This window comes from Brachyhypopomus gauderio, chromosome 4 (genome assembly GCF_052324685.1).
Source record: "Brachyhypopomus gauderio isolate BG-103 chromosome 4, BGAUD_0.2, whole genome shotgun sequence".
NCBI lineage: Eukaryota > Metazoa > Chordata > Actinopteri > Gymnotiformes > Hypopomidae > Brachyhypopomus > Brachyhypopomus gauderio.
The window spans coordinates 27,504,823-27,522,616 of NC_135214.1; the positions used below are offsets into that span (position 1 = coordinate 27,504,823).

At 40.8% G+C, this 17,794-nt stretch overlaps 3 protein-coding genes across 5 annotated transcripts; all 3 read right to left on the reverse strand.

Annotated features, from left to right (window-relative positions):
• Positions 1 to 181: 181 nt before the first annotated feature.
• On the reverse strand, positions 182 to 7,549 carry ccdc112 (coiled-coil domain containing 112). Of its 2 annotated transcripts, XM_077003487.1 has the most exons (12): positions 7,411 to 7,549; positions 6,265 to 6,433; positions 5,816 to 5,961; positions 3,726 to 3,801; positions 3,494 to 3,615; positions 3,204 to 3,293; positions 2,999 to 3,074; positions 2,503 to 2,884; positions 1,903 to 2,322; positions 1,721 to 1,816; positions 1,481 to 1,599; positions 182 to 1,300 (listed from the first exon to the last, which is right to left on the reverse strand). In XM_077003487.1, the coding sequence occupies exons 3-12, from the start codon at positions 5,823 to 5,825 to the stop codon at positions 1,270 to 1,272; spliced, it is 1,422 nt and encodes a 473-aa protein (XP_076859602.1). In that variant the 5' UTR covers positions 5,826 to 5,961; positions 6,265 to 6,433; positions 7,411 to 7,549; the 3' UTR covers positions 182 to 1,269. The 2 variants fall into 2 exon arrangements, 1 of the variants encoding a protein (XP_076859602.1); XR_013130523.1 differs by lacking the exon at positions 182 to 1,300 and having other exon boundaries at positions 1,548 to 1,599; positions 1,926 to 2,322.
• Positions 6,675 to 12,745, reverse strand: fem1c (fem-1 homolog c). Its single transcript, XM_077003486.1, has 3 exons — positions 12,224 to 12,745; positions 11,128 to 11,695; positions 6,675 to 10,920 (listed from the first exon to the last, which is right to left on the reverse strand). Exons 2-3 carry the CDS (start codon positions 11,669 to 11,671, stop codon positions 9,611 to 9,613), a joined length of 1,854 nt encoding a protein of 617 aa, XP_076859601.1. The 5' UTR covers positions 11,672 to 11,695; positions 12,224 to 12,745; the 3' UTR covers positions 6,675 to 9,610.
• A 423-nt stretch (positions 12,746 to 13,168) lies between these two features.
• tmed7 (transmembrane p24 trafficking protein 7) lies at positions 13,169 to 16,731 on the reverse strand. 2 transcript variants are annotated; one of them, XM_077003492.1, is made up of 4 exons: positions 16,591 to 16,731; positions 16,029 to 16,242; positions 15,509 to 15,754; positions 13,169 to 15,381 (listed from the first exon to the last, which is right to left on the reverse strand). In XM_077003492.1, the coding sequence occupies exons 2-4, from the start codon at positions 16,203 to 16,205 to the stop codon at positions 15,145 to 15,147; spliced, it is 660 nt and encodes a 219-aa protein (XP_076859607.1). In that variant the 5' UTR covers positions 16,206 to 16,242; positions 16,591 to 16,731; the 3' UTR covers positions 13,169 to 15,144. The 2 variants fall into 2 exon arrangements, with proteins under 2 accessions (XP_076859607.1, XP_076859606.1); XM_077003491.1 differs by lacking the exon at positions 16,591 to 16,731 and adding an exon at positions 16,481 to 16,587.
• Positions 16,732 to 17,794: the final 1,063 nt, after the last annotated feature.

Below are 17,794 nucleotides of genomic sequence, written 5' to 3' on the forward strand. Positions count from 1 at the left end.
CAAAACAAAAGTTTTTTTTCGTCAAAGGCTGCAGCGTTCATTTGTATACACACGTAATGGCATAATTTAGACAGATACAATAGGTCGATTCTGAATGTTATTTTAATGCGAGGAACCTGATAGATTGCGTGGGACTGAAGCCCAGATTTTTATGTCAGAAACATAAATCATATATAATAAATGAGTTTTATTGTAAATAATTTTGTTCTTTCAACATGCCAGTCTTATAAATTTCTTAAGAATTATTACATTTCAGTTGGTGGAATTTCACAGGTAATCATGATTATGTAAATAGTTCAGACAGGGTCTTAATTTCTAAAGTATTCTTATGTTGTGTAGCGTTAAACTTTTCAGTATAAATGTGCCTTAACACAAGTTAATTCCATGATGTGCAGTATAGTTTGGGCAACACATGAACAAAAGCTACAATAAATATACTTAGTCTATCTGATGATACTGTAACACATAAATGTAATCTTCAGCCTGAAATACATAACCAAAATTTATCATTACATGCATTCTATAACATTTAGAATCTTTTGTTTGTAGTAATAAACGTCATAGCCAAGTCTATTCTGATCACTTTACTGAGAGATATAATCTGTCTGAGAATTTAGTGAGGGTAGCAAATTTGTTGATAAGATATTAAAAACAAAAACACAGCATAAGGTGAGCCAAAGTTGTGTTCAAAAAAAGAAAAGCACAAAGCAAAGACTAATAATTTATTGCTATTTTTGGGTCCAATATAACCATTAGGTGACTGGCAAATGTACTGATTATTCTTCAATCCTTGTGATTTTGATCTTAAATACATTACTAGGTTTATTAGTAAATTGTTAATTTAATTATTATACCAAGCAATGAGCAAAAATAGCTTTTGTTTCATTCTTTATAATAAAAACATGAACAACTAATTTAAAGTAAACTGATTACTTAAAAAATCCATGAATGTGGGTTTAGACAAAATGCACTGGAAAACAACTAAGAGGAAGCAGGAAATGAAAGCAACAGTCATGCAGGTTTTGCCCTCTCGTATCGCCTCCATCAAACCCAATGGCCAGGTTTACATTTGCCTTCTCCACAATTACATAAGCTTATGACTAGTTAACATTGACTACTAATACTACAATTACAAAAACATCAAAACTATGAAGCACTTTTCATTAACTGACATTCAAATAAAAGGAACATTACATTATTTACATGATAAACATATAACCTATCATTGTACACTGTACAATTGATCATTTTTAAAGACTGAATTCAAGTTTAAAGGCCCTGTCTCCATGTTGGTACTGCCCTGTAATAAAAAAAAAGGGTTTAAGCAAGAAAATGTGTTACATTCATATACAACACCGGTATACACAAAAATAAAACTATAGTAATAACATGGTGTTGGTAAGAAAACCAATATCATTCGCAATAATTGGCTGTCATTTACTTACATTTTTAGTAAACAGAAACATGTGTGTATCCATACCTATGAAACATCTGATATACAGGTCCACTCCCTGTTGGACCAATCTCTTTAGTACGTTCTTGCCATCCCTTGGTTGGTTTCCAGAGTCTCGAAGGGTCTCGGTTAACTTGACTTTCAACCTACAAAGGTTCGGCCGAGATTTGGACATATTTATGAAAAATAACAAAAATATGTAGGATTATTTCTGAAAGTAAGATGGCAAAGCAATTAGCTAGTATTCTCACTGATAAAGATGGTCACCTTCTCTTTGAGTTTAGCCAGCTTCTGCTGACGCTCCAACTCTGCCTCTTCTTTGGTTTGTTTATCCTGCTGTTTTATCTCTAATTTACGTAGATCCTTTAGAGAAAGGTAAAATAAATAACATTTTCACTTAGCAGGACCACTATGTTGAACTGACTACAGTTTGGCCACCATGGACTCACCCTCTCTTGAAAACGCCTAATACCTTTGGCAGCCAGCCTCTGTCTCTCCGCCACGTCCATTCGCTCCTGTGCTTCCATTTCAAGGAGGAGCAGCTCCTCCTCCTCCTTCTTCTGCCTGAGATGAGCCTCCACGGCTAGCTTGACCTCTAACTGTCTCCGTCTCTCCTCCTTCAGCCTCTTTCTCTGGAGCACCTCTTCCCTGAGCCTCCGCTCCGCCTCCTGCTCCCGCTGCTCCCTCCGTAGGTTCCTCCAGGCCTCCAGGTGGCTGGCCACCTCCTTGCGCCGCTCCTGCTGTTGGAGGCGCCGCGCATCTGTAGCAACAGCTTCACGTTCCTTCCTCTCCACCTCGACCTCCTGGTCTCCGCTCTGCAGCAGGGCCAAGCGTGCACTCTGTCTCTCTGCTCTCCATCTCTGAATGGCCTAGACAGACAGGCAACAGCACTTTAAGATGATTACTGCAAACATCAGCACTGTATCTGCTCTGAAACAAGACTTATATTTTAATTATTTAGGGCAATAAGAAATCATTAACAGGTGGGAGTCAGTAGTTCAAAATCCCAATGGAACAAGACAGAAACTGCTTCCATAGTTAACGCGTACCTCTTTCTTCTTTTCCTGGAGACAGCAGAGCTCAACATACCAGTCCTCATGCAGTCTAATCTCCTGCTCAGTCTTGTCTGGTAAGTAAAACTTAACTTCTGTCCTGTATGAGGGTTTTCCACTGTGCTTGGTCCACACTTTGAGGAAGCTCTGATGGTCGTATTGATCCCAGCCACCCAGCTTCCCCCCAGTTTGCTGCAGGAAGTTTTCCAGGGCTGTCACCTCCAAAGGAAGCTGCTCCCTCCCTTTCTGCTCCATACTGGGCCTGACTTTGGAAACCTCACTGTCCTTCTTCACAATCAAAGACCAAGCATGGATCTTCCTCTCTAAGGCACATATCTCCTGCCAAGATGTTCTCTCTTCTTTCAAGAGCTCCTCAAAACTGCACAGTGTCATCATAAAAAACAGAGATTGTTTTCCTCACTAAAATATTTTATAGCATCTAGTTAACCATCTACAGTCTATCGATCATAACGATTATATTACATTTGCATACCTTTGGTGCTGTTCTTCTTTGAACGTGTTGACCGAACATTCAATCTCACTCATGATGTCCTTTAATTTTTCTATTACTATTGGAGATAAAATATTAATTTCTTAAATGGTGCCTGTTATGATGCAAACAATATTGTCTAGATGTAGTTATGAACAATATTACGTCCACAATTATTGTTACAAACTGGTTTAATTGGACTACTTACAATCAGGAGATGGCTTCACATCGATCAGCTGCCCTTGGAATCTGTAGACAGCATTTCTGATTTTTTGCAGTTGCTGCTGCACTCTCATTTCTAAAGAGAAAGTCCATGAAATATATTACTAAAAAAATTTAACCAACGCACCAAACACTGGCACAGCGGTCGTAAAGATACATACACAACAATTATTATAGTATATAGCCTACTAGGAAAGAAGGGGAACAAGATATTGATAGATAGAAGAGGAAGGAATTAGAAATAGAAGGAGAGCTATTGGTTATAATTTTACTTACGTTCAGCTTTACGGTCACTGTTAAGTTTGTTCTCAAGCTCATCTAAGATGCAGCCACAACCTGCGAGACAGTTCTTTCTCTTGTGGTTGTAAAGTGTTCTTTCTTTTCCATGTTTATCAGCCCTGGGCAATAAATAAATATACATGGAATATCAACGGTGTTCATCTTCGTTCTTGTTACTTAAGACTTAAATTAAGTCTTAAGACTTGTTACTTATACTGGCATCACTTACAATTTTCTCAGATGTTCTGCTTTTCGGAGGAAATCGGTTGTCTTCGTCATTCTGTCCTCTGAACTCTGCATTTTACCTCCAATATCCGATAGAATTTCGTTTCGTTCAACAGTCACCGGGTACAATGCTCATGACATGTCATTTATATCACAATAAGCAAATTAAATTAATATATTACTTAAGGTTAAGAGATTGGCAAATGACCATAACTACTTAAATATCGTTAGATAATGTAGGTTATTATGTAGGTTAGCTAATTAGCTTAGCTAGCGTCGTAGCTAGGAAAGTTTCTGAACCACCTAATAATTTCCTGACGATTAATATTCAAATGCCCTGTGTAGTTGTTTCACTTTGAGGTATGTTACAATGTTAATATATAGCTAATAAGTGTAATTTGTAGCTGCAAGAGAATGAATAAATAGCACCGCCTCCGTTTGTTTGTATAAAATGGTTGTTAAGGTGGCCATGCTCAATTTTGAATGTTGAACTTTATTCGCAGTAACAAAACCGCACTCAAAAGTTTTTGTAGTTCAATCAGTTATTTTCCCCTTTGTTTTATTATTTGGGCACCTTAAAGGACCACAATCTGTTCTGTAGGACTAGACGAAGCTAATTATCATGTCTCTAATGATTTTCTAAATATAGGTTGCTCTAACGTACTTTCAGAATGCTGCCAGACAGGCTTGATTTTGTCAAGTTCCTTATGATGTTGTGTGTCTCCTGTGATGTAACAAACTAATCAGGCAGCTAGGAATAGAAACACAGCTATTACTGACAGAGGATATTTGGGAGAGTCTAGCCCCTTGATATGATGGCATAATTATCTTTGAAACCAAAATAGCAATTGATCCTGTGGGCACAGTACTATGTCCATAGAGGCGGCATGAGCTACATCAGCTATTCTCAGAGCCTTGTGTAGACATGGGCTAGTTTATTGTTTGATCATATCCACAAGTTTTGTGTCTTAATTCATGTTTTATTTGCCACGATTTTGTTTTTGCAAAAGCAGCATTCTTAAATGTACATATATTTACATACATTTTATTCATTGCGTGTCTATTCCAGTGCTCGATGGATCTCGTGTTCATTTAGAGCTTTACACTCCAACACACCCAGAGACTTAGCCTATAGTATGTGCTACCGATGGTCTCGCTGCTGTGCCATCAGTGAAATTTGACCAGACACCCTCATGCCATGTGACGTGTATGGTGAGAGAGGGGCCCTTAGGGACCTGACCATAGCAGTGTGCATCTAGGGCAATGCTGAAAGTGATCCCAAAGTGCATTTCAACAGCCTGTGTGCCCCAACTGCAGCGCGAGGTCACCACTTCAACTGCATAGGTAGGGGTGGTCTCCCAAACATAGGCTAGTCTTGAGATTAACTGCTCACGAGATGGATCAAATGATGCTATCAGATTTTCAGCACTCACTCCATGTCATTTAAGCTGTCTCATAACTGCCACTATGAAGGTGAAAGACAGTTATACACACACGATAAGGTCTTTTTTTTGTTTTTTTTTACTTTTGACATATTCTAATGCCATTGGGTGGTTCCATTGAACACATTCAGTCAACTGTATCACCATTTGTTTTATTATAATATTCTAAATGTAACAACAGCTGAAGAAATGTCTCCTAACCTCTTAAAGTTTAAAGTCTATTGTAATGAAAAGGTGTTTAAGGGAAAATTGAGGATCATTAATTATTATAACAGTGCATCTATGAGCTGGAAGAATCAGAAAAAATTACAACCTCATAAAATGTATTGGTCTATTATTAAGCTTGTGTACTAGCAGCATTCTATATAAATAAACCTGTCACATCACCTGTTTTTTTTAAGCATAAAATGTTTCATTCCCACCCGACCTTTAAGATCATTATACATTCTTTCATTATAACAGCTAACTGGAATTCTTGAGTTTCATAGTGTGCATCAACTTGCTGCTAATTTAACCATTAAACCTGCCATGTCAAATATTTAGATTACATACTAATAATTTTATATTTGAGCATAGGTTCTCTCACGTTGTGGCTGTGTCAGTGAAATTGTAGTTCCACTAACCGTGCACATTTTGGTGCACCACTTCTTACCTTGCAACATTTCAGCTTAGGTCAGTAACCTTTCAGCACCCCTCGCCAGTGGGAAGGCATCTTTGAGTCTTTCTCTCTGGATATAACTCAAGAAGCCATGGCAGTTTAGCGATTAAGGCAGAGTGCTCTTAGACGAATGACCAGTCCTGTAAAGAGCAAGTACGTTTTAAATGTGACAGGAAATTCTTCTACTCAAACATTTTATACCAATGTATCATAGAAAGATCAGTGTAGATAAATTATATTCTTTTCTTTTCGCCTGAGGTAATTTAATACCATAGAAAAGGACTGTAGTCGGGCTTGACAGGAATGAAACAAACACACTCATTACTACTGAATAACATCTTTATACCAATTGTGTATTCCCATACGGAACAGATGATTACAACACCTGTTAAATATAGCAGGGCTCACAGCTTGGGACACCATCATCTGCCTCATGCACTCACATTCTTTATGGCTTTGCAGGGACGGTCTCCATGATATGCTGTGGCTGTTGGGCTTCTGCTGTTTTTCACAGGGTACAGAGCTGGTTCAATTACAGCTGCGCTGGAGCATCAGGACGGCCAATGCTTGGAGACATGGAGACATTGATGGCTTGCAGGTGTCATGCAGATGCTGCAAAAGATTTGCAGTAAAGTTCTAAACATGACCACTTTAAGATTGATCATTTGTCTAAATACTTATGAGCCCCTGAAACAGGAGGACTGTGTATAAAACCAGGCCACAACTCCTGTGTGGCACCAACTACAGATGTATAGATCTTAAAATCAGTTTTTTTGCTCTCATTCATTGAATCTGTCATTAGCCCATTTCATATCCAATGTGCTGGAGTGAAGAGGCAAAACCAGATAACAGATATCGTAATAATCTGACTTTAATCTGCCATTTTATTCTTAGATACACCAACCAATCTTTGCAAGCACTGATGTATTTTTAAAAATTATTTTAATGATCACGTTTCTAGTTTGAAGAGCTTTACATGAATGAACACACATCCACATGTGGGAGCATATATAAATTGGTCTTTTTCCTAATTTACTGTGCTGCTTCTGAAATATATAGATGGTAGGAAAACATACATAGCTTTTAAATAGTTTTAGTCAAAACAGAGGACCTTTGTTCCCATTATTTTGTCTAGTCTTGTGAAGCTTGGCAATACAATGAGGAGCAATGTACACCACTACATAAATCCCCAGGGATGAGTGTCCTTGCCAGGCTTGGGAATGAAACCTCACCATAGAAAGCAAACCCCTCTCATATCCTAAGAAAACAGCTGCTTGCCTGCGTCACTGACCACAGGAGATCTCTCATGCTCTGACAGCTTTAAGTCTGCACTGCACGCTAATGCTTCACCGCTGCACTACAACCAAGGCCAAGCTTACATAAACTCAAATAAGCCTTATGTTATGTTTGCAGAACTTCTTTGCTAATCGTTAGCCTTGATTTTCAGAAACACGTTTTCCCCTCTGCCAGTGTTTAGTCATAGCAAGATGCTGATGTGCCTCATAGTAGCTTTCATAATGTAGATTTATTTGTACTGTAGATATGTGCACCACTTCAATCCCTTAATGTATTGTTTTTGGTTGACTCACTCAAACTGGGTGTAGGGTTTTTCTAGCCGCTCTGTTGCTTAACAGACCATCCACCAAACACGATCATCCCCATTTCAACGTCCTGTCCGTCACCGATCCACTTGTGCTGGGGTGTCAAGTTCCTTGTGCTCAACCCGTCACCCTCTCCTTTTAAAGGATACTGTAGGGAGACTCGTGTGTAACAGGGTCAGGCTTTTAAAGATGGGACAGAGAATGCAATGTGCCATTAGGATCACATCTAATAACCACTCCTAAGTCACAACTCGAGCGCGCCCTCCACGCCAACACAAAGCTGCTTTTAAGTGGTGCTGCGTGCATAGTCCTCGTAAAAGGTGGAACACAAAGAACTTGTGGGTGACGCCGGCCATTAAAAGGAATGAGCAGATGAGTGGATAAGTTCCAAAAGACAAGAGGCCAGGAGCTCTCCGGGCAGAGAGCGCACAGATTGCTTCACGAGCTGCGATCCATCACCTGAGAAAGCACTCGTGTCAAGCCTGCATGTAGGACACAGTTTCAGTGGGGCATTATTCAAGGTTATTTAAAGGCACCACATAAGTAGGTTGAGCGTCACATGTCGAATAATGAAAAAGAGAAAAATAGAAAGAAAACGAGCAGAGATGAAGAGACTAGAATTTGTCCATTGGTATGATTTACTTGATGCTTGCCACATAGCAACACTGCAAGTGTTGTAATTATACACACCGTGTTGGATTAAAAACAGGCGACACACGCTCTGGTTAAAGGGTAAATACGTCTTACTAGCCTAAACTGAATCCCCTTTGCCCTTGCATGGTAACATCATAGTATTATTGTGAACTGACGTCTCAAGCACAGGCAATATTTCAGGGGGTGAAATCTGCCATGCTGAAAATAACACGGAAATAAACAACCATATTGTCATGCTCAAAGTTCATGGGTGAATAGCTCTGGTGTTGTAATGCACATAATGTGCCTGCCTCAACATGACTCAGAAGGGAACAGTGACTACGCAAACAGTTAACGATACAAGGAAACAAGTTGATGCAATCTTGGAATTCACCCGGCTTGAAACAATACGACAACCCCTCAGCAAATCTACTATGAATGACTGTTGGTAATCTGGCATGAGAAAGAAGATAAAATGATTTAAGAGTAAGAAGTGCAAGAAACGTTTATTGTTAGATTTGCTCTGAGGACATTGAAACCAACTGAAAAAAAGGATTTTGATATACCAATGCAATAAAGTGCAAGATCTGTTAGCTAGTACTGTACATTAGTTTCGTTGGCTTCTGAGATGTGCTCTTAAATATGAAAAGCCCTTGTTTTCAAACTGCACAACTGTAGCTGGAATACTAATCTGAGCAATGAAGTCGAAAGGTATTAGCTAGCTAAACTTACAAATGTCGACAGAAATAAGAGATTTGATTCAATAGAGCAGATCTGAGGATATGAGCATTGATGGCTGACTGTAATAACTTAAATACATGCTGTGCATTAAGAAAATGGAACCAGCCTTAGTCTACATTTGTAGGTTGCCTCAGAACCACTGGGTTCAAAAGGTCCCCTTACATTTAATCTGGAGGGGGGGTGGGTGGGGGTGGAGTCTAGACCTTTGAACACATGATTACTCAAGAAACCTCAATTACTTCCCTGGCGCAGGTTTACTTACTAATTTGCATTTTAAGGAAGCTTGAAGATGATGACTAAAAACAGGCAGTTACAAAACAGTGACACAGTCCGGTAACACAGAACAGTCGCAATATCATAGGCTGTGCATAGGATAAATAAAGCACTTATGGTATTTGCAAACATCAACCACATCATAAAGCTTTGTTATGCTTGAAGGGAGTAAGGAGTGCATACCACTCAACAAAAATAACACAATGAGGGCATAACCATGAACCTGGAGGAATAGCAGTATGACCAAATACCAGCAAGGAGGTGAGGATCAGACTGGACGTTCCCCACCACCTCCGTATAAATAGAGAAATACAAAGCAGAGGGATCAGGCAGAAATGGAAATATGTTAATAAACAGCGAGAAATAAGCATGGGGGGGGGGGTGTTCAAAATTATTAGGCATGCCCACAGAATAGAAACCATCCATTATCAACCTCGGTCTAGATATATTCTGTACAAACAGCATATGTGGAGAAAGGAGGTACTTAAAATGGGCTCCAGGCTCCAAGATGCTTTTCACCAACTCTACAGCCTCCCAGTCATTATCTGTGTAGCAGCACAAAGGCCTCCAGCTTCTCTGGGATATTTCCCCTATATGTGAGATTGTATTTAATGATTGCCCGGGCAGCCAAACACTGTAGTGTGGTGTGATTTATAGGCTGAATAAGGTTCTTGGCCATTTCCTTCTCATCCAGCAAATCACACGCAGTCTGTTTGAAGGAGTTGGTGCTGTCGAAGTGAGTGCCGCACGCGATCAGCAGGTTCATGATGTCGGGGTGGTTGTTGGTGGCCGCCACATGCAGAGCGCTGTTGTTATCCTCGTCGCGGCAGTTCACGTCCGCGCCGCACTCCAAAAGAATGGACGTCACTTGGAACGAGGGAAACTTGCAAACGGGGTAGCGACCCACGCACGTGGTGTTCCTGTCCACGGCCAAGTGCAGAGGGCTGTACCCGTTCTTACCGCACGGCTGCAGCTTGAGGAACTTGTAGATGGTCTCCTTCTTGAAGTGGTCCTGCTCCACGGTGCACGGGACCTTCTCCAGCAGGCAGATGAGGTGGAGGATGATGGAGAGAGCCTTGCTGAGCTGGGCGGGGTCCGGCCCTGGGTGTGGCTGCTTCACCGCTCTCTCGATCTCCAGCACACTTTTGCTGAGGATGCCCATGAGGTCGCCAAAGGAGACGGAGGTCCCCAAAAGGCCTTTGGCTCGGTCTTGCAGCATGAAGGAGAAAAGCTCAGCAAAGGACAGCAGGCTGCTGGCCGTCATGGGACTAAGAGGCTCCAGATTATTTTGCTGCATGTCCAGTGCGTACTTCCACAGATTGATGCATCTCTCAAAATTTCCCGAATCTGCATAAACGGCTCCTCGGTAGCGAATGTAGTATGACGTATCTGGGTGCGACGGGCCAAGTATACGTTCTCTGATGAGCAGCGCCTGCATTCTCATTTCGTCTGGGTCTGAAATCAAACTGTCCAGTTCTTCAACGCTACTAACCTCCTTGGCGTAATCATATGCCATAATAAGTTCCTTAGGTTCGTCTTTCAAAAGTATATTGCTGCTCTCACAGTATCGCATCTCCATGGCTCTTTTCCAGTATTTTAGGGCTCCCAAAAGATCTCTCTTTTTGTCAACAAACGTAGCACCCAGCAATTCCAAAGCATTAATGCGTTCCATTTTGATTGTCTGGGGGTGCTGTGTAAGGAAATCTACTATGTTTGTGTGCCCAGTGACGCTGGCTGAGAGCAGCGGAGTCATTCCATAACCGTCCTTCTCCATTGTGGCGCCATACTTAAGAAGCATTCTCATTATCTCCAAACTTCCAGACTCAGCACAATCATGCAACGCTGTGTTACCTACAGAACAAAGAGACAGGCTACTGGTAAAATGACACACCGCAGTACAGTCAGAATTCAGTGGTAGAGCATTACGTAACAGGTTAAACTGTTCAATCAACTTCAACAGACAGAGCCATGACAGGAAAAACAACATTCTATAAAGTGCTTAAAATAATAATGTCTTAATGTCATTAGCAAAGCAGGTACGTAGTATGGTTCTCTTACCTTTGACACTTTTTCTATTTACATCTGCACCTTTCTCCAGTAGATACTGAGCAATTTCCTTGTGGCCCTTATAACAAGATATCATGAGGCATGTGTGCCCATGCCGATTGGCCACTTCCAAGTCTGCTTTGTGCTCCACCAAATACTTAACAATGTCGAGATGGCCATCAAAGCAAGCAGCCCTTAAAGGCGTAGAGTTGGTAAGGGTTGTATTGTTTACAGATGCACCATGTCCCAGCAAAGACTGCACTATTTTCAAATGCCCGGCAGCTGACGCAGCCCATAACGGTGGGGCTCCTTCAATAGTTTCACCGTCAAAATTAACAGAACCTCCGATTTCAACCGGTGCACAGCAGCACTCCAGGAGGTATTCAACCAACTCAAGATGCCCATATCGTGCAGCCATCAATAGTGGCGTAGCTCCACTTGTTTTTTCCGACATCAGTTTTATAATATCGTGGTCAGTTTTATTCTCCAAAAGTTTTTGAAGCAACTTGAGCTTGCCGTCCCTGGCAGCGTTGAACACTGCAGTTTTTAAATCCATTGCATCTGCTCGCTTGTCTCCTTCCTAAATGAACACAAGAAAGAACCCAGTGAGGCCACATACACTTGACTTCTGGTGTATCTGGAAGAGAGCCAACATGTCGGGAACATGTCGTGAATTCATCACACAATGTCTGTCGTGGGCAATCACGACGCGTCTAAGCGACAGAGTACAAGTGAACCCTACTGTCGGGGCTCGGAGGCTGCCTTGCCAACACTGTTAAGTAGGTGGTAAACAAATGAAAAAAATCTAGACTAGACTGTATAGTAATATCCGAAACATTAACCAAATTAGTTAGCTAACTAACCTAACTATAGTTAATAAAGTCGGCTAACATTAACTAGCTAGGTCTAATAGCCAACGTAGCTAGGTGTGTATATAGGAGCCCAATAGCCACCCACAGCTAACCTATAACGTTCACACAGCTTTAACGGCACATTTCCTTCATGATATATGATTATATGAACATAACAGTGGAAATATTTTCCCCTCAAACCACACATAACGTTGATATATGTCCTAAGTGTTGACCGAGAGTGGCCCGACTTCTACCTTGTCGTCGCGGGGTCTTCGGCGTCGCTCGTAGATGGCTGAACCCACTCCGCTCCTCACTTGACCCGCATAATCACGGCGGCGTGAAGACGGCGAGAACCGGCGGTCGGGGAGCTTTTGCTCATAACGTCGCCGAATAACGCGGTCGGCTAGCTGTCGAGATATGGCGAGCCGAACCGAGGTGAAGGGAAGCCCTTGTGCTGGAATGCGACCGCGGTCTCCCACCCCCGCTCGTCTCGCTTCCTGTTGCTAATCTTGGTCGGCGAGCTCGAGCGGCCCGCGCTAGCTTAAGCTAACCCGACAGCCAAGGCTCTTGCGACGGTAACAGCCGTCCCGTTTCGCCACCATGGGGTCTTCTCGTGAGAAACTGACCGGAAATTTCGCGAGTTTTCACAACGACTGTTCCGTTTGTTTATGTTATCTTAACGCGAAACTTGTAATTATCTTCCGCGACGAATAAGGAAGTGTAGGGTGCCATCTGTGCTCGCCTGTCGGCAGCTTCTCGGTTAAAGAGGTATTTGTCCCGCCCCGTTTAATGACACGAGATCTGTCCAATCAGCTGAGCCCATTTTGATGCGACGTCTGCGTAAACGTAAACAATGATTTTTCAGTAGTCACGACGACTACTTTAAGAAATGAGAATGTACACGCATATTAAAATGGCACCAAAAACAATAACAACGAAAGTAATAATGATGAAATATAACAGGGGAGTAGTAAATATCTTAAATTAGTTTATTAACCCTACTTATCCTTAGATTACGTAAAACGCATTCTTACGTCTCATGTACATTAGCGCGTAGATTTTCTGCAACGAGCCAATGAACTATTGACTAGCGCTGCGCTTCCACTCCTAAATTTGATATTGCCCTCCAGTGGTCAAACATTTTAATATCTAGACCATTTCCGAAGCACAAGCATTTAAATCAGACCAGACAGTCAGAACGAGGTGGAGCTTAGATTTATTCATTCTCTACACCCAGAAATCACTGTTCACCAAGGGGCTGTTGATATGAAGATGCATACAAGGTACATTCGTTTACAGACTTAAATTCCAAACAAAGTCAGTGTACAATTTGATTATCATAAATAAAACAGTTGTGAATTACATTGTCAAGAAAAAGAAACTGTTAAGGACCCAAGATGAGCAACTGTGAATGTACATTACATAAACTACCATCAGCTTCTAATATATGTTCCCTACTTCCCCCACACTTAACATAACTGGGTTACTGCTAGAAAACTACACAGGCCTATACCTTTTGTGCTGTTAGTTTAAACAAGGCTCCTCAACAATAACTTTATACCAGTTACTAAGTTATTTGATGTGTACTCCCCACCCCCACTAGACATTTTGAATTAATCAAACCAACTGGTGCTTTGGTTTTCTTTGCTAAGCAAACAAAGATGGGCCAAAGCAGAGTTAAAAAGAAAAAGGGTGACTACACCTGCCATACCCCCACCCACCACCCCTACACCCGAACACAGCTGTGGACTGGACAGACTCTACTCTACTGTGGCTCTGGGCAAACTTTTGTATATGATGTTTTGTTTTTTTTTGTAACTTTAAAATTTTGATTCCTTGCATGAAAACCATCTTCCTTACCTCATCAAAACATTGCTTCATATAATGCACCGCTTTGGCAATTTAAATACATTTCTGGCTGTGGTTTGCAAAATGAGTGATATTTCAAAATGTTTGGTTGCGAGTTTGCAATTTATTTACTGACACTCAGGGGGAAACATCTTAAACTGCTTCTGATGTCACATTGGTTCTTGTTACACAGAGGCCCCGAATTTTTAACAAATGGTGTTCAGCACTTGTAACCTGAACTGGAATTACCCTGTGCTCCAGGTATCTCTGAGCCTCATCTGTGAGGGCTGTCACCCATGCATCATCAAGCATCAAGTTCTGTTCAATAAAAGACCAGAGCAGCACTCTAGCCTGCAGGAGGATGGTTAACCCTGGAACATGTTTGAAGACACTGGCTCAATTTTGCGGTCAGTTGGCAAAGCAAGGTACCCTCCTATCAAATTAATAGTATGTGATTGTGTAATCATTGAGTTTTAGCTCAATAGCGAATCTTTAATCTTACGATTCAGGAAACATTTGACCCCAGTAAGTAATTTTAAAGAAATAGAATCTCTGACCATCTTCAGATTATAGTTTAATGTAATACATGTAAAATCAAACTAAAATTTGCTTCCAGTCTGTTTCCTACATTTTGAAAGCCCTCAGTTTTAATTAAATACATTACAAAAATTCAGCAATAGGGGGAAAACACATTTCTTTGTGCCTCTCATTGAACAGTGGAACACAAGAGCACCAGCAATGTTCTTCCAAAAAATGTTTTTAAAAATTAACGTGTGTGTGTGTATATATATATATATAAGGAAACACATTGTCAAAGACATAGCAAAATGCATTTAAGTGAAATGTGAATTTGAGTACGGTTGTACTGTTTCCTGAACAAACTGGTTTTTATTTTATTATTTCATATCTAATACTTGGAAACAACAATGAGCACAATGCGAATCACAGGAGCAGTTTTTAAATCTAGATGCATCGTTTTTGTGTTGAGTGTGTGAGATGTAGGTATCCAATTACATAGTCAAGACAACACATGTATACATGTTGTCTTAAAGTAAAAATTAAACACGCACCCACATAATAAATTAAGATGTTTACTTCATAACAATGAAAATATCACTTGTAGGATATGAATCCCAAATCCATACATAAGTCTAAAAGATGTATGGCCAAACAATAACAATTTAAATAATCAGATTGCGCATGGAGTCTTAAAAATGAAGAATGAACCATGAAGCATCACTGCTTTTAGTCCCTTGTGCATGTGTGTATGTGTACGCACATGTGCGCATGTGTACGAGAGACAAAAATCGGAGAGGACCATGGGATGTTAGGATCCCACACGGGTTGTGGTGGTTTTCTTGTCTGAAAAGAAGCTCCTTAGCAGCACGACTTGACTGATACTGACCACCAACAGGATGAACGCCTCGCCAATGGACCAGAATGCTACTCTGGTGTTGAGATCCTCAGCTCTGCTGCGACCCTGGGCCTCCCTCAGACGGAAGTGTGTCTGGTAGTCGATGACAGACTTCAGAGCTTCGTGGATGGAGACGCATGCCGATTCCATCTGAGACAAAGAGGGCAAAAAAAAAAACCAATCAGCAATCTACAGACAAAAGAGTCGACCTTCAGTTTATTAATTAAACTGGTACGATTGGTGCATACACCATTTCAGCATATACGTTTGTGCACACCTGAGTTAGTGCGGTCACTCTGTTTTCATTGGGGAAGAGCGGAGGGTCTTCACCCACTTGAAAGTCAAAGTACACAGTTTTGTGGGTAAACGTGGAGAATTCGTTGCTGAAACAGAACTTGTAGGTCCCGTTTTTGGCAGCTGTGAACGTGAAGCTGTCGTACTGCTTCTTCATCTCTTTGTAGAGAACAGTACCGTCTGGATCCTCCAGACGACAGTCAACGTCATAATGGCCCCCGGTCACTACCTGCATAGGGCAAAAGTATTTACACATTTTTCTAAATATTATTTTAATATAATAAGACTGTAAGATGAACTTGGTCATTCTTGGGACTGGCCAGATGGCAGATTACATCTATAGAATTTGAACGTTTTACACAAATTTAGCAGACCTTTGGTACATTCCTTGCATTATTGTACTTATATATGAACTGTTCGTTGGCTTATATTCTTCAGGCTGATGTAAATTCTGTATTTGATCAGACAAAAAAAAAAAAAACACATATATACACTTTACTTACCTGGAACTCAAGTGTGCATTTCGTCTCCATTGTAATGTCCTCATAGAAACACTGTTTGGCATTATCTGGCAGCTCGAACGTGAGTTCCGAGCCCCAAACCCACCCCCACAGCAGGTGCACACACAACACCTGCACCCACACCCTCATATCAGGCCCACGACGATAGCCCAACATCATGGCTAACTGCAAAGTGATGGATGACAAATGGATAGGCCTAAAAAACAGATAAATACAATAATAAAACACAGCATTGGCCACATGCTTACAAGCGAAGAAAACAAGCTCACGTTTTATCTCTCTGTATGGCGCGTTGGTGCTAAACCAGTAAGTAAGGCAGCGAGTTTGCAGTTAGCTTACTGTTAAATCTAGCAAACGAACCCACTGGCTAGGCTAATGCAGAGTTGACGTCGGTTATAAGAGACGCTTAGATGTGATATAGGTGTGTCAGTTACCTCTTGAATGGAAGTACGTGAGCTAATATCGCAGAATTAAAGACTGTACGTCCGATAATGAAATGTAGCAATAGAAATTGTAAGAACTTCATCAATGAAGCGTCACTTACCTCAAATCTCCTACCCGGATGAAGGAAGTGCACTAGTGACGGTGACATAACACGTACGCACGTACATAGCAACGTCATCACGTAATGGGTAGAGCCAGTAAGGGAACGATTCTAATTTTAACTCTTTCAGCGCGGTGCCTGGATATCGAGAAATCTGGTCTAGGCCACTATGTTCGTTATAACCTAAATCTGTCGGAGAAGTGCAATGACTATATATAGTGACTATATATAATGACTATATATAGTTCCCTGTATCCTACATGTATTCAGCTGACCTTCAGAGCTTAAAAAGCCTAAATAAGTATTCGCAGTTGTTCAAATATTAAACATACAATATTCTTTATTTTAGCCTTATAAAGATGTATTCTCGCGACACTGTGACGTCATTTTAAGGAACTGCAATTCTTCCAATTAGAGATTTTCTATGTTGCGTTGTTGAATTTTAACCGGTGCTCCATTTCTTATTTCTGGCCACAAGGGTGTAGCATTTAGCAACTGTAAAATACTGTAAGCAGCAGAATATCAGAGTGGACTGTATTTCAAAATTGGTTTTAATTTTGAACACCATTTTTAGTTTCCCATACATTATTGTGCAGTAAATAAATCAAGTGGTGTTAAGAAAAAGATCGGTATGATTTCTTTATGTCACAATAGAAGAGTAGTGTGGATCAGATTTTCTGACTCCCAGTTAAAACATTTTGTCATGCATCATATCTTCCACTGTAAAGTTTGATAAAGAAAACGTTGAATTATTGCATAGTGATAAATTCTGCAACATTTACATTAAAAAAGTAAAACAAAATCCACACTTGTCTTGGAACTACTTTGCATGGTTGACTTTTGACATTGCACTGTAGAATGAGACCATGCAAGTGTTTTAGGAAAGGTACCATTTTGGGTGATGTGACTTTTGTGATGTCTATGACAATGTTTTGTGATGTTTGTGAAGGTCTGCTCAGCCTTCAGAGTACACGCAGAAAAACTGCAGCACAGGAGGTTAGTGATGGTGAGCTTCCATGAAAAAAAGTGACCATAGTATGGGTTTTACAGGAGTGTGGACTGCAGGATGAATCAAACTCTGCACATATGTGTATCCTGAAAATGTCCTGTCTGCAAAACAGTACATTTGCAGTCTCTATTGAGCATTTGTGTTTTTTTGAGTTTGACACTGATTTTTGACTACTTTTTCAGTATCTTTCCTAAT